This window comes from Harpegnathos saltator, unplaced genomic scaffold (genome assembly GCF_003227715.2).
Source record: "Harpegnathos saltator strain DR-91 unplaced genomic scaffold, Hsal_v8.6 scaffold227, whole genome shotgun sequence".
In the NCBI taxonomy this organism is placed as follows: Eukaryota; Metazoa; Arthropoda; class Insecta; order Hymenoptera; family Formicidae; genus Harpegnathos; species Harpegnathos saltator.
Genome location: NW_020230014.1, coordinates 248,007 through 260,581, shown reverse-complemented (window position 1 = coordinate 260,581; position 12,575 = coordinate 248,007). Strand labels below are relative to the sequence as shown.

General features: G+C 38.8%; 1 protein-coding gene across 1 annotated transcript; it reads right to left on the bottom strand.

The window, feature by feature from the left end:
• Nucleotides 1-835: 835 nt before the first annotated feature.
• Nucleotides 836-2,596, bottom strand: LOC112588477 (uncharacterized). Its single transcript, XM_025298623.1, has 2 exons — nt 2,039-2,596; nt 836-1,899 (listed from the first exon to the last, which is right to left on the bottom strand). Exon 2 carries the CDS (start codon nt 1,500-1,502, stop codon nt 861-863), a length of 642 nt encoding a protein of 213 aa, XP_025154408.1. The 5' UTR covers nt 1,503-1,899; nt 2,039-2,596; the 3' UTR covers nt 836-860.
• Between the last annotated feature and the right edge of the window lie 9,979 nt (nt 2,597-12,575).

Below are 12,575 nucleotides of genomic sequence, written 5' to 3'. Positions count from 1 at the left end.
CTGAGCAAGCATGCATGGGCCGTGCCGTTAAAGAGCAAAAGCGGAAAGGAGGTAGCTAAGGCATTCGCAAAGATAATTCGAACGGATGGAAGATGTCCGAAGAACTTGCAAACTGATCAGGGAAAGGAGTTTTACAATACAAAGTTGCAGAGTCTTGTGAAGAAACACGGTGTCAATCATTATTCGACTTATTCAGTAATAAAGGCATCTGTTGTGGAACGATTCAACCGCACGTTAAAGAACGACATGTGGAAAATGTTTACGTTCAACGGAACTTACAAATGGATCGATTCGTTACCGCGCCTCGTCGCTGAATACAACACGCGAAAACATTGAACTATCGGCATGCGTCCTATCGATGTGACACCTGCGATTGCTAATAAGCTCTTAAACACAGTCTACAGCAACATAAAGATTGCAGCACCTGCGAAATTCAAAGTGGGTGATCCGGTACGTGTCAGCAAACATTCAAAACTTTGAAAAAAGCTATACATCGAATTGGACAACCGAAGTGTTTAAAATCGTCAAAGTGTAGACAACTAATCCTGCAACTTACCTACTCGCAGACTCGCGCGGGAAACCTGTCGCTGGGGGTTTCTACGAACACGAACTACATAGTATCACCAATCCAGATGTATACTTAGTAGAAAAGGTGTTACGCAAGCAAGGTGGCAAGGTATATGTAAAAAGGCTGGGATTCGACAATTCGCATAATTCATGGATACAAAAAGATAATGTATTGTAAAAAAAAAATGAATACAGTTTTATTAGAACATTTGATGACATACTTAATTGTAAAATAGCCAATAAAACAAATAAACGTTATAATGGTATACTATAATGTTCCTATGGTAATGTATTTATCGAGTCACAATATATCGCTTATCATCGTATGGACTGAGAGCAGTTTTCGTTTCGAATATTGTGTATACCTCATGCAACTTGGATCTTATGTACGATTGACGCTGACTCGTTTCAATTTCCTCTCTCAAACAATACGTGTAATCGTTAAAATTGATTGTTCGCGCTATAATATTCCTCTTAACACCCTTCGCCCTTTTATTATCCTTTTTACCTTCTACTTTCAGCACATACATTTTTGCTCTGAGCTCGACGAATTCTGTCATTATAGCTCCGTTATTTTCATCTTTCATAAGCCCTGGAATTTTTTTGTTCTTAAGCGGCATACTGTATATGTTATTTTGAGAATAATCGCTCGTATCAAACCTAGCAATGTCACGTTTCATAAGCTCATACACATCGTCGGATATTATATGGTAAATTAAACTATCTATGTCCGTATACAGTACTTTACATTTCTCGCGATATAGAGGTGACATGTACTCATGGTGAAATTCATACAAGCAGGTCTTAGATATGTCGAGAATACACATACCTGCATAGATCGACTTGTTGAACTTCACTTCGAGTTTTCGCAATTCAACGGCAATTAAATTTTCTGAAAAGATGCTCTGGCTATGAAAATTTGACATTGCGACCATTGCTTCTGCACTGTATCATCCATCCCATTTTGTCAAAAGTTTTATCGACGTGATTGCGAACATTTTCCATTGTTTTGCCGAATACCGCGTTGTTCATCAATGTGTATAAATTTTTCTCAAAATCGTTTGTTGCATACGTTCGAAACTGCGTATTTAATTCTATGTAGTTGCGTAGCCATGGAGATTGCGTGAATTGGAGTATGCGATGAATCTTTCCGATACGAAGACCATGGCGTGTGCATTGCTGCAGGTTGCAATATTGAATAACATAACGCTGCTTATTATATAAAGTCGCAAGGAGTTTTTCTTGGCTTTTGTTCTGGGGCTTCGTTCGCGTCGGACAGAATGGTAGATCTACGTGTGCATCATGTAGGTGTTGGGGATACTCCAAATCAACCTTGAAAATATAACCTGTGAGCGAATCTAGTGGGATTGATGATACATCAAAATTCGACGTATCATCAACCCACTTAAATTCAGCGTATGGTAACGGTTGACACATTGCCCAACCATACAAATTATTTATATCAAAGTACATGAGGTATGAGGATGGCTTCGATGGGTCGTAAGACTGCATGTATTGGTTATTGGCTTTTGCATATCTACCGGAACACTGACTCAGACCACCACGTATACCACCGCGTTCGATAAACATTACCATATCAATATCTGTGAACAATTCAAAATTAATTTTTGTATGTTTTAACATCGTGTCCCACGTGAAATCTGGCAGTGTATAATAATGCGCGGGATCTAGACCGTAACTTTTGATACAACTATCGCGGAAATTTTCGAAAATATCAGCCAATAACAAAACATCAGTCTTCAGGTACAAATCGCTATATTCATCTAAGGTTTGAATAGAAAACTGCTCCCATATATTTACGGCGTGCGTGTAATCGCGCTTAGATACTATATCATCTGTCAACGAACTGTAGAATAACTCGCGCGGTGGCAAACATTGATCCTGCAGCTTGTCATTACAATCCACATATTCGTACGGAAAGACACCTTTTCGCGTTAATAAATCAAAATCTTTGCTGGATAAGTTTTTTAATTCGGATTGAAGAATTTTTAATTTGTCTCCAGTGAGAAACGATGCTAATTTATCGAGACTGGTACTGAGAAATTTGTACGAATCAATGAATCGCAATTTAATATGATTTCGCCAGTCTGATGTTTTACTTGTTGTATCTTTAATATGTTTGGTAAATGAAATATATTTTTCTTTCGTTATTGGTAGTACATCGACGTGACCTTCGAATGCGGTGGCTACTTCCTTGATAATAAAATGAGCGTCGTAATCTGATAAGTTATGAAAGACTATCGGAATATAATAGGAATCTGTATAATTTAAATTACAATTGGAATGTGCAGGACCCCTGTATTGCCCGGTTAAATGGCAATGATCGTGTACGCGTATATCCCCCACCGCGAATGATTTTTCACATATACGACAGTGCGTTGCGCTATAAAATGCTGCACACTGTTCTTGTGATAAAATTTTCATAGTGGTATTATTATACAAAATAACTTTTATACGATGCCCCAATTGTTTAAGTTCCTCGACGAACCACGAAATGCAATTCGGATCGCGACGACACTGATATGCGGATAATGATTCATCGTAGGAACATCGTACATAATAAGCTACACTATGTACTTTATGATGCTGATACACATACGATTTTTTTTCTTCGTTTGGCATTTTCTCTAGAATGCATTCCAGGTCAGCGTACACCACGAATGGAATCCGTTCCCTTCTGCTGTAATTAGTAAAACTGAGCCACTTGTTGGCCTCTGTTGGCAGGATGACTGCACAGTCATTCAACTTGTTGCAATCTATGATATGATTCTCCAGTTTTTCGTTGGAATAAAAATAATGCAAGCAACTAAAAAGAAATGGATATTACGAGTTATTCTTTTATTTCATATTTGTTATATTTATGGTGAATATCTCCTTATCGATCGCATATATACTTCTTGCATTTTTTCTTACTCAGTTGCATGTCCACAAGACATGAAACATTCTTGATTCACACGAAATGTCCCATGTTGCACTATTGGATCTTGCACATATAACAAATATGCACAATAAACAAATTTACATGCTTTTCCTTCTTACTGGCGAGACGTATCGGAACGATCGTACATGCTTCTTCTTGCTTCTTTTTATCTTGAGTGGTGTATACGTTGATGGATATGTTGTTTAGCTGTTCAAACTTGGTAATTTGTTTAAACGTCATTGGAAATTCAATATCCTGAAGATTGAATATTTTGGTGTAATGTGGGTACGAAGATTCCCGGTCTTCATTTCTTTCAGCTGGATATAATGCCGCGACCACGGACCATGCAAAACATGCGTTGTCTTTAGTTCGTACGTTTATCACGGCTTTCTTTAATTTTATTTCGCGAGGCAGCTCAATGTTGCACCCTGCATGCAGTGGATTGTATTTGTTCACATTGACTGTGAGATCAAGTATGCGTAGCAGTGCCCACCCACTATCACGTTCTTGAAATTCTTCCAAAGATGCCAAGGTAGGCTCGATGACGCGTTGCTCGTACCATTTATCCAAATCTAAAGCAGAAAAGAGTTCACTGTTTCTCGTGTTAATGCTTTTGAATGCATGATTGTCGCCTGAAATAAACTCGTCATTGAACACAGTGTTCACCTTAAGATTGCCGTGCTTTTCCATAGCACTTCGCACGTGCTCGAGCACTGTACTCTTCGCATCTTGGAGAAATCGAAGAGGTCCGATATGGTTCACGTTAATAACTGCGCCGGTTGATATGCGGCTTTCGAACGCTGTATCAATTTCTCTCCATACCAATTCTGCATCTCTTGATGTGTGTCCAGCACCCACGTGTATGAAGCGTTCTTGCACAGAAATTTTCAGTCCCTCGAGTCGTGCAATACGAGCCACCACTGATTGCGCGGCACCAATCGACAATCGCGGTCGTTTTGCTCGACTTTGTTCTTCCAAACATCTGATACACTTGTCAAACTTTTGCACCCACGCGTCGTAAGCCTCTCGCGAATTCAGACGAGTAGATTGCTCCAACAGTTTTCGTTCGGTTTGAGTGAAGTCTTCCATTTCTTTATTAACTACAGAGAATACTCGGCTGTTTGGAATCCTTTACTTTATATTCTCTCCGTTAGAAAACACGTTCGGATATGCGCGAGTCAAATGACGACCGTGAAAGAAGGAGGGCGTAACTAGACGATGGGACCTGCTTCTTATTTCGTCCCGAAGAGAGAAAAAATATCGCGTAAGTGCGAGTCGCTAGACTGGGAATTAAACTCGGGTCTCTCGCAGGGGGGCTGCTCTAAACCCACTGAGCTACCTAACGCTCCATGGTCAAGACACTCTCCTCTCCCCTGATATCATTAAAAGATGTCGTTCGGAAGCGACATCTCTAATGCCATCCCGAGTCTAACCAAAGATATCTACATCTCATTTACTTTCCTGTTTTGAGGAATATATCTGCGCATGCGCTACAACTCTGAAGAGTAAGAGAAGGGGATGCCCTATAGTAGCTTTAATATTAGGCTTCGGAAAAAAAACCTCTGTCTCTCAGTCGCTCTGTGAACACGAGATTCATCGGTTGTGTGTCTACATAGTAAAGTTTGGGTGTGTCTACATAATAAAAATGTATGCTGCCGGTGCTGAAGTGAACGCTAAACACGCAAATTATTACATGCCTGCTCAACATGAGGACGAGGCTCCACCGAGCAAGAAAATGTGCGAAAGGTGAGTGTTATAATGCTGTTTCTTTTAGTTTATCCGTAGTAATTTTTTCCAAGATTCAAACATGTAAATTTTCTATGTCTTTTCAGCGTTCCACGATCTCCTGCTATGCATATCTTAGGACGCCGATACGCTTTGACTGCAACTGCTTATAAATATTTGAATATCGGAATCAGCGTAGGAGCTGAACCCGTCATAGACATAGTCATTGATGATAATCGTGGCAAACAACTGCTATTGCCGATCAAAACTTGGAATGCGCTAATGGGGCAACGTGTTGACATCCAAAGATTTCTGCAGGCCAATTTATATAAGTCATCGTCTCCCCCGTTGCGTATAGAAGAATTAACAATAACGTCATGTAAGATGTACAACTCACAAATTGTGAAACTCACAATTTTTAATAATTGCTTATATGTAACACCAGATACGTTAAATGTATTATTTACATTTGAAAATTGTATCAATCACATGTATGGATGGTTATGAGAAAATATCTGTATAGTTAGTGTAAAATTCAAAAGTGTAAAATTCTTTTGTAAATATTCTTCGTGAAAAGAAGAATTATATTACTAATATACATACTGCAACAAAAACAATACAAGAAAGCAGCGACTTTGATCGCGAGTCGCTCATTGATTGTGAATTGTTAGCATGCGCTGTGAAAAATATAATGTATGAAGCCGTGAACAAATAAATGATATTCTAAAACATAAAATTGTGTATAAATTAATTCTATATGTCTCCCATTTTACTTCCTTTCCCCCTCCTCAGAACGATGAGGATAGTGCCCAGCGCAAGTCGGTATGGTAAAATACTCTTTCGACGAACGTTTCGTATTCCCTTCCAATCTACCCTATGATGGTCTAAGTGGTAGGATTATCGCACAGTAAAGGGTCCGGGGTCCGAGTCTGGCCTAGTTTCGACTTTGTTTTTCTTTTGACGCATGCGTGATGCCATCATACACACTGTAAGAACCTTCACTATGCGCCTACTAGCAATAGGTAACAATGGTCTAGGAGGTTCGAGAGAGAGACATCCGATAGACGTTCGAGAGAGACGTCCGATAGACGTTCGAGAGACGTCCGATAGACGTTCGAGAGACGTCCGATAGACGTTCGAGAGACGTCCGATAGACGTTCGATAGTAATCGCGGGGCCCAGGTTCGACCCTACCTACACCGCCGCCATGTTTGTTCTTTTGACGTATGCGTGACGTCACGGTCGCCATCTTACCCGTAACGTGACGTTTACTAGCAATAGGCGACGGTGGTCTAGAAGGTTCGAGCGCTCGATAGCAACCTCGGGACCCAGGTTCGAGTCTGGCCTATACCGCCGCCATGTTTTTTCTTTTGACGTATGCGTGACGTTATCACACACATACTGTAAGAACCTTCACTAGACGTCTACTAGCAACAGGCAGCAATGGTCTAGGAGGTTCGAGCGTCCGATAGCAACCCGCGGGGTCCAGGTTCAAGTCTACCTACAGCCCGACGCGTTTTTCTCTCGTGACGTCACGGCCGCCATCTTGCTCATAGAATCAAAGATTCTGGGGTGGAGCCGGAGAGTACCAATAAAGAGGGGGTAACAATTAAAAGAGGGGATCAATTAAGAGGGGGGATCAATAAACAGGGGGATCAATTAACAGGGGGGTCAATTAAGGGTATTAATTGGGGGGGGTATTACTTAAAAAATATTAATTAATAATTAATTGCTTTTGCATAATTAATTAGCAATTTGAGTTAGAATCCCCCTAGTTTATCTACTATAATCATATGAAAAATTGTGCCTTACAGAATGTACTAAACATTTTCAATTAGTGGTCTTGGAGAGAATTGTACGACGCTTAATAAAACATTATTTCAAATGTACAAATGTTTCTTCCAACACGCTTATCCCCTTTCACCTCTTAGAATTTTATGATAATTGTGTCTGATAAAAATACAGTTCTTTATGTGCGGTATGATGATTATTAGACGTTCGAGAGACCTTCGATAGATGTTCGATAGACGTTCGATAGACGTTCGATAGACGTCCGATAGACGTCCGACAGACGTTCGAGAGACGTCCGATAAACGTTCGAGAGACGTTCGATAGACGTTCAATAGTAATCGCGGGGTCCAGGTTCGATGGTAATCGCGGGGCCCAGGTTCGACCCTACCTATATCCCGGCACGTTTCTCTCTCTGGACATGTGCGTGACGTCACGGTCGCCATCTCTTACCCGTCTACGTAAACGTGACGTCTACTAGCAATAGGAGGCAGTGATGTACGAGGTTCGAGCGTTCGATGGCAACCGCGGGGCTTAGATTCGAGTCTACCTACATCCTAGTACGTCTTTCTCCGGACATGTGCGTGACGTCACGGCCGCTCGCCATCTTGCCCATAGAATCAAACAATTCTGGGGAGGAGGGAGGGTATCAATAGGGAGTATCAATGGGGGGGTATCAATAAATAGGGAGGGGGGTATTAATTATATTTCATTAAAAAGGTCAGGTTCGAAAAGATTTCATTAAAAAGGTCAGGTTCAAAAAAATTTCATTGAAAAGATCAGGTTCAAAAAGATTTCATTAAAAAGGTCAGGTTTAAAAAAATTTCATTAAAAAAAGTCCGGTTATTGAAAGTTCATTTTAAAAAGTGGGTTAGAACCCGCCTTATTTTACTACTAACCTTCAAATATAAATATAAGTAAAATTATGTCAATTATAATTATGTCAATAATAATAATAATGTCAGTTATAATCTGCTATTCTCGACAATATAAGTCTAATATAACATATGTCGTATGTAATAATTATATCGTTAAATAGAAAATTATATTAATGTAATTTTAATGTCATTTGATGTATTACCGTCTCCCAAAATGTCGTATATAATAATATCGTTAAATCGAGAATTATAATATTAATATAATTTTAATGTCACTTGGTATATTAGCGTCTCCCAAAAATTTGGATAAGTTAATATATTTTTTTTAATTAGCATAAGGACACAAGTAGCTCCTACCAATTTTGTCTGTGATATACAGGTTGCGTGAAAAGTTCGCGGAGCGGCATCTATAAATAAACGGTAGAATTATAAATTGTAGTCGGTTATATAGAGTCACTCTCCACATGAACCTAGGTTAGGTTTCATTTCAATCTGTCAATTCTTTCTATGTTTACAAGACAATTGAAGTTGACGTGTTAGTATATTTGTTTGCAATGGAAAATTTGAAACAGCGTGCAGTGATTGAGTTCTTTGTTAAAAAAGGTTTAAAGGCAATGTAAATTCATTCTGAGATGGTAAATGTGTTAGGGGAATCTGCTCCTTCAAAAACAATGGTTTGTAAATGGGCACTTGAGTTTCAACGTGGTCTTACAAGCATTGAAGATGATCCACGCAGTGGACGTCCAAAAAGCGCATCAACACCAAAAATCATTCAGCAAATACATGTTATTATTTCTGAAGATCCAAGTGTGACTACACGTGAAATTGCTCATACCATAGACATTTCAGATGAACGGGTACAGCATATTTTGCATAAAGAATTACAAATGAAAAAGGTGTTTGGAAAAGTGGTGCCGCATACGTTAACAATTCAACAAAAACTCGCTCGAAAGCAAATTTCTCAGCGTCATTTGGATCATTTTAAGAAGAATAAAACCGATTTTGTGCGTCGTTTTATAACTATGGATGAGACTTGGATCTATCACCATGATCCTAAATTAAAACAGGAACGTTTACAGTGGACTGAAGCTGGATGTTCATCTCCAAAGCAAAGAAAGCATGAAAGATCGGCAAAAAAAGTTTTGGCATCAGTTTTTTGAGATGCTAAAGGGATTTTGTTAATTGACTATCTGGAAAAAGGTAAAACAATTAACTCTGAATATTATTGTAACATTTGGATCAATTGGACGTAAAAATTCGTGAGAAAAGACCTGGTTTGCAGCACACACAGATCATTTTTCACCAAGACAACGTACCTACTCACACAAGTGTTTTGTCAATGTCTAAATTCAATGAATTGAAGTACAAATTGCTTAATCATCCACCGTATTCGCCAGATTTGGCATCCAGCGACTTCTATCTGTTCCGAAACCTGAAACAATTCCTCCGTGGAAAGCATTTCGAATGAAGAAGCTACAGCAGCCGTAGAGGCATATTTCGCAGACCTTCCAGAAACACATTTCCGCGATGGAATAAAATTATTGGAGAGCCAAGTGTATTGGGCCAAGTGTATTGAAGTTAATGGAGACTATATTGAAGAATAAAATCATTTTTAGAATTTGATATTCTTTATTTCAGTTTCACTCCACGAACTTTTCACGCAACCTGTAATTGTATCTATTTCTTTTTTAACTCTCAATTTCTTATAATTTCGTTGATTTGATTTAATTTCTCCTTCTTTTATTATTTACACTACTGCGCAAGCTTATGCTAGGTTTAGTTGGGAAGTGTGCGCTTGATCCGAAAAAAAAAAAACGCTCAAGTATTTCAGTCTTTCTTTCTTTTGTGATGTTCGCTGTATTGTAAACTGTCATTGTTTCTAATAAACCTGTATACGAAGAACTGAATCAACATGTCGTTTGACTTTCAAAATTATAGAGAGAATAACAAAACAAATTTTGACTCGATTGCGTATACTGAAAATATATCGAGATTAAAAGGACACACAGTGCGATCCAAAAACTCCCAGACTGAATTTTTTATTGTTCTCCTATCAACGCCATTTACCGGGCTGCGATTGAAATGTAGTACGTAGTTGAAACCATTTCTCACAAGAATGCAAATTAGCGTTAGTCTAGTTGCAATTGTTAAGACAAAACATCTAGCACTAACTGTTGTTGTCTATGTCAATGTCCTGAGATGGATGTTAAGAAGAAATAATGTGTGACGATTAAATTTTACTGTAAAGTCGATATTTTGGCTATAAAAACTGTGGAACTAATTCAGAAAGCTTATGATGATGCAGTATTAAGACAAACAATAATTTTTGAGTGGCATAAACGGTTTCGAGAAGGTAGAGAATCAGTGAAGGACAACGCAATTGTTGGCCCACAACAAATCAGACTAATGACAACATCGCTGCCGTCGACAAAATGATCAAAAATAATCGAAAAATGACGTACCGGTTAATAGTAGATACATTTGGCATCTCGAAAATTATGGTTCTACGAATTTTAAAAAAAGATTTGAAGAAACGGAAACTGTGCTCAAAATTTGTCCCACATGCACTCGACAATTTCTGACATAAAAATAAGTCGCAACATTGAATCATCCCTCATATTCGCCAGATTTGTCTCCCCCCGACCATTTCCTGTTTCCGAAAGTGAAGTTACAACTGAAGGGTGCAATATTTAATACAATTGAAAAGATCCAGAAAACCGTGATCGACCAGCTAAACAAGATTCCTACAGAAGAATTTTCTAACGCCATGAAGAAGTTGGAAATACGTGCTAACCTGTATATTATATCTAATGGATATTATTTTGAATAAACAAAAAAATATCCGCCTTCTATTTTTTAGTTTTTATTGCCTCAGTCCTTTTGGATCGTGTATATCTGTGATTTTTTAATTCAAATGTATGCTGCAGATAATATTATAGCTATAGTTTTTTTCGTACTTGAAAATTTACCTATGTGAAGTTAGCCCCCGACTTTTAATAAAAAAATTTTTTTTGCATAAAACTGCGCCAAATCGTTTGTAGAAATATGTAGTGAAAGACTTTTCGTTTGTAGTAAAAAAATAAACACGTTACGAGGGGTTGAAAAAATGGTCAGCCCCCCAAAATGGGAGGCTGACATAAAACCTGACCTAATCGAATCCAAATCGTTTGTAGAAATATATAGTGAAAGAATTTTCGTTTGTAGTTGCCCAGGAAAAAAGTTACAACCCCTTATGTAACCAGGAGGTGGCATTTTCGACAGTTTCAGGGGGGCTGCGTTCTAAACAGACTGGTTTCAAAGCCAAATTATGTGTAGAGGTTTGTAGTGAAGAAATTTTCGTTTGTAGTTGTCCAGAATAGAAATGGCAGCAATTTTTGTAATAGGGGTGATTGTATCTTCAACCCTATCAGAGGGGCTGCATTCTAAACCGACTATATCGAAGCCAAATAATGTATACCAGGTATGTAAATATGAAACCAGAATTTTTGTATAGAAAATACACGTTTATTGTATGAAAATGATAAAAAATATTTCATTCCAAGTATTGCCCATCGCCAGCTATACATTTTTCCCACCTATCTGACAATTTTTGGATGCCACGCCAAAAAAACTGTTGCTCTTTTGAGGCAAACCAGTCATCGAGCCATTTTCGTACATTTTCGTAAGAAGTGAAGCGCTGCTCAACAAGTGCGTGTCCCATCGATGCAAATTAGTAATCGGACGGAGCCAAGTCTGGTGAGTAAGCCGCAAGCGAAAGTATTTCCCAACTAAACGCCTCAATCGTTCCCTTGACCAGTTTTGCTATGTGTGATGGTGTATTATCATGAAGCAAAATCACTTTGTGTTGTCTTTTTTGATATTCTGGTCGTTTTTCACGCAAAGCTTGATTCAAATCGATCATTTGTTATCGGTAGCGTTCAGTATTAACGGTTTCGCCAGGTTTTAGCAGCTCATAATAGATCGCACCCTTCTGATCCCACCAAACACAGAACATTTTCTTCCATCCATAGCGATTTGGCCTTGCAGTCGATGTCGATAGTTCGCCCGGAGTTACCCATGATCTTTTACGCTTAGGATTCTCAAAATATATCCACTTTTCATCGCCAGTCACAATTCGATGGAGAAATGACTTTCTTTTATACCTGGCGTGCAGCATTTCGCAAATGGTTTTTCGGTTTTTCTGTTGTATTTCATTCAGTTCATATGGAACCCATTTTCCCATCTTCTGGATCTTTCCCATGGCTTTCGGCATCTCGTGTCACATTTAATTGATCCGCGAGTTGTTGTTGCGTTTGAGCGTCATCCTCATCCAACAATGCTTGCAATTCGCTGTCTTCAAACTTTTTCGGTGGTCTTCCACGTTCTTGACGTTTCTCACGTCAAAATCGCCACGTTTGAATATTTTAAACCACTCAAAGCACTGTGATTTACCAAGGGCATGTTCACCGTAAGCTTCGACAAGCATTCGATGCGATTCTGCAGTAGTTTTCTTCAAATGGTAACAGAAAATCAATGCTGTCCGCAAATCGTAGCTTCCGGGCATTCGATATGTTCAACGCTATTACAAACTATATTGTTGTATGAAACTTGTATTGTTGTGAGTTGAAAATCTTTGTCAGATGTTAACAAATGGAAATGGCGCCAATGACGCGGTTTGACGGTAACTACACTGACAGC

What these genes read in the sequence shown, in the direction of transcription:
- LOC112588477 (XM_025298623.1), bottom strand. Translation starts at nt 1,502, where the DNA reads ATGGTCGCAATGTCAAATTTTCATAGCCAGAGCATCTTTTCAGAAAAT.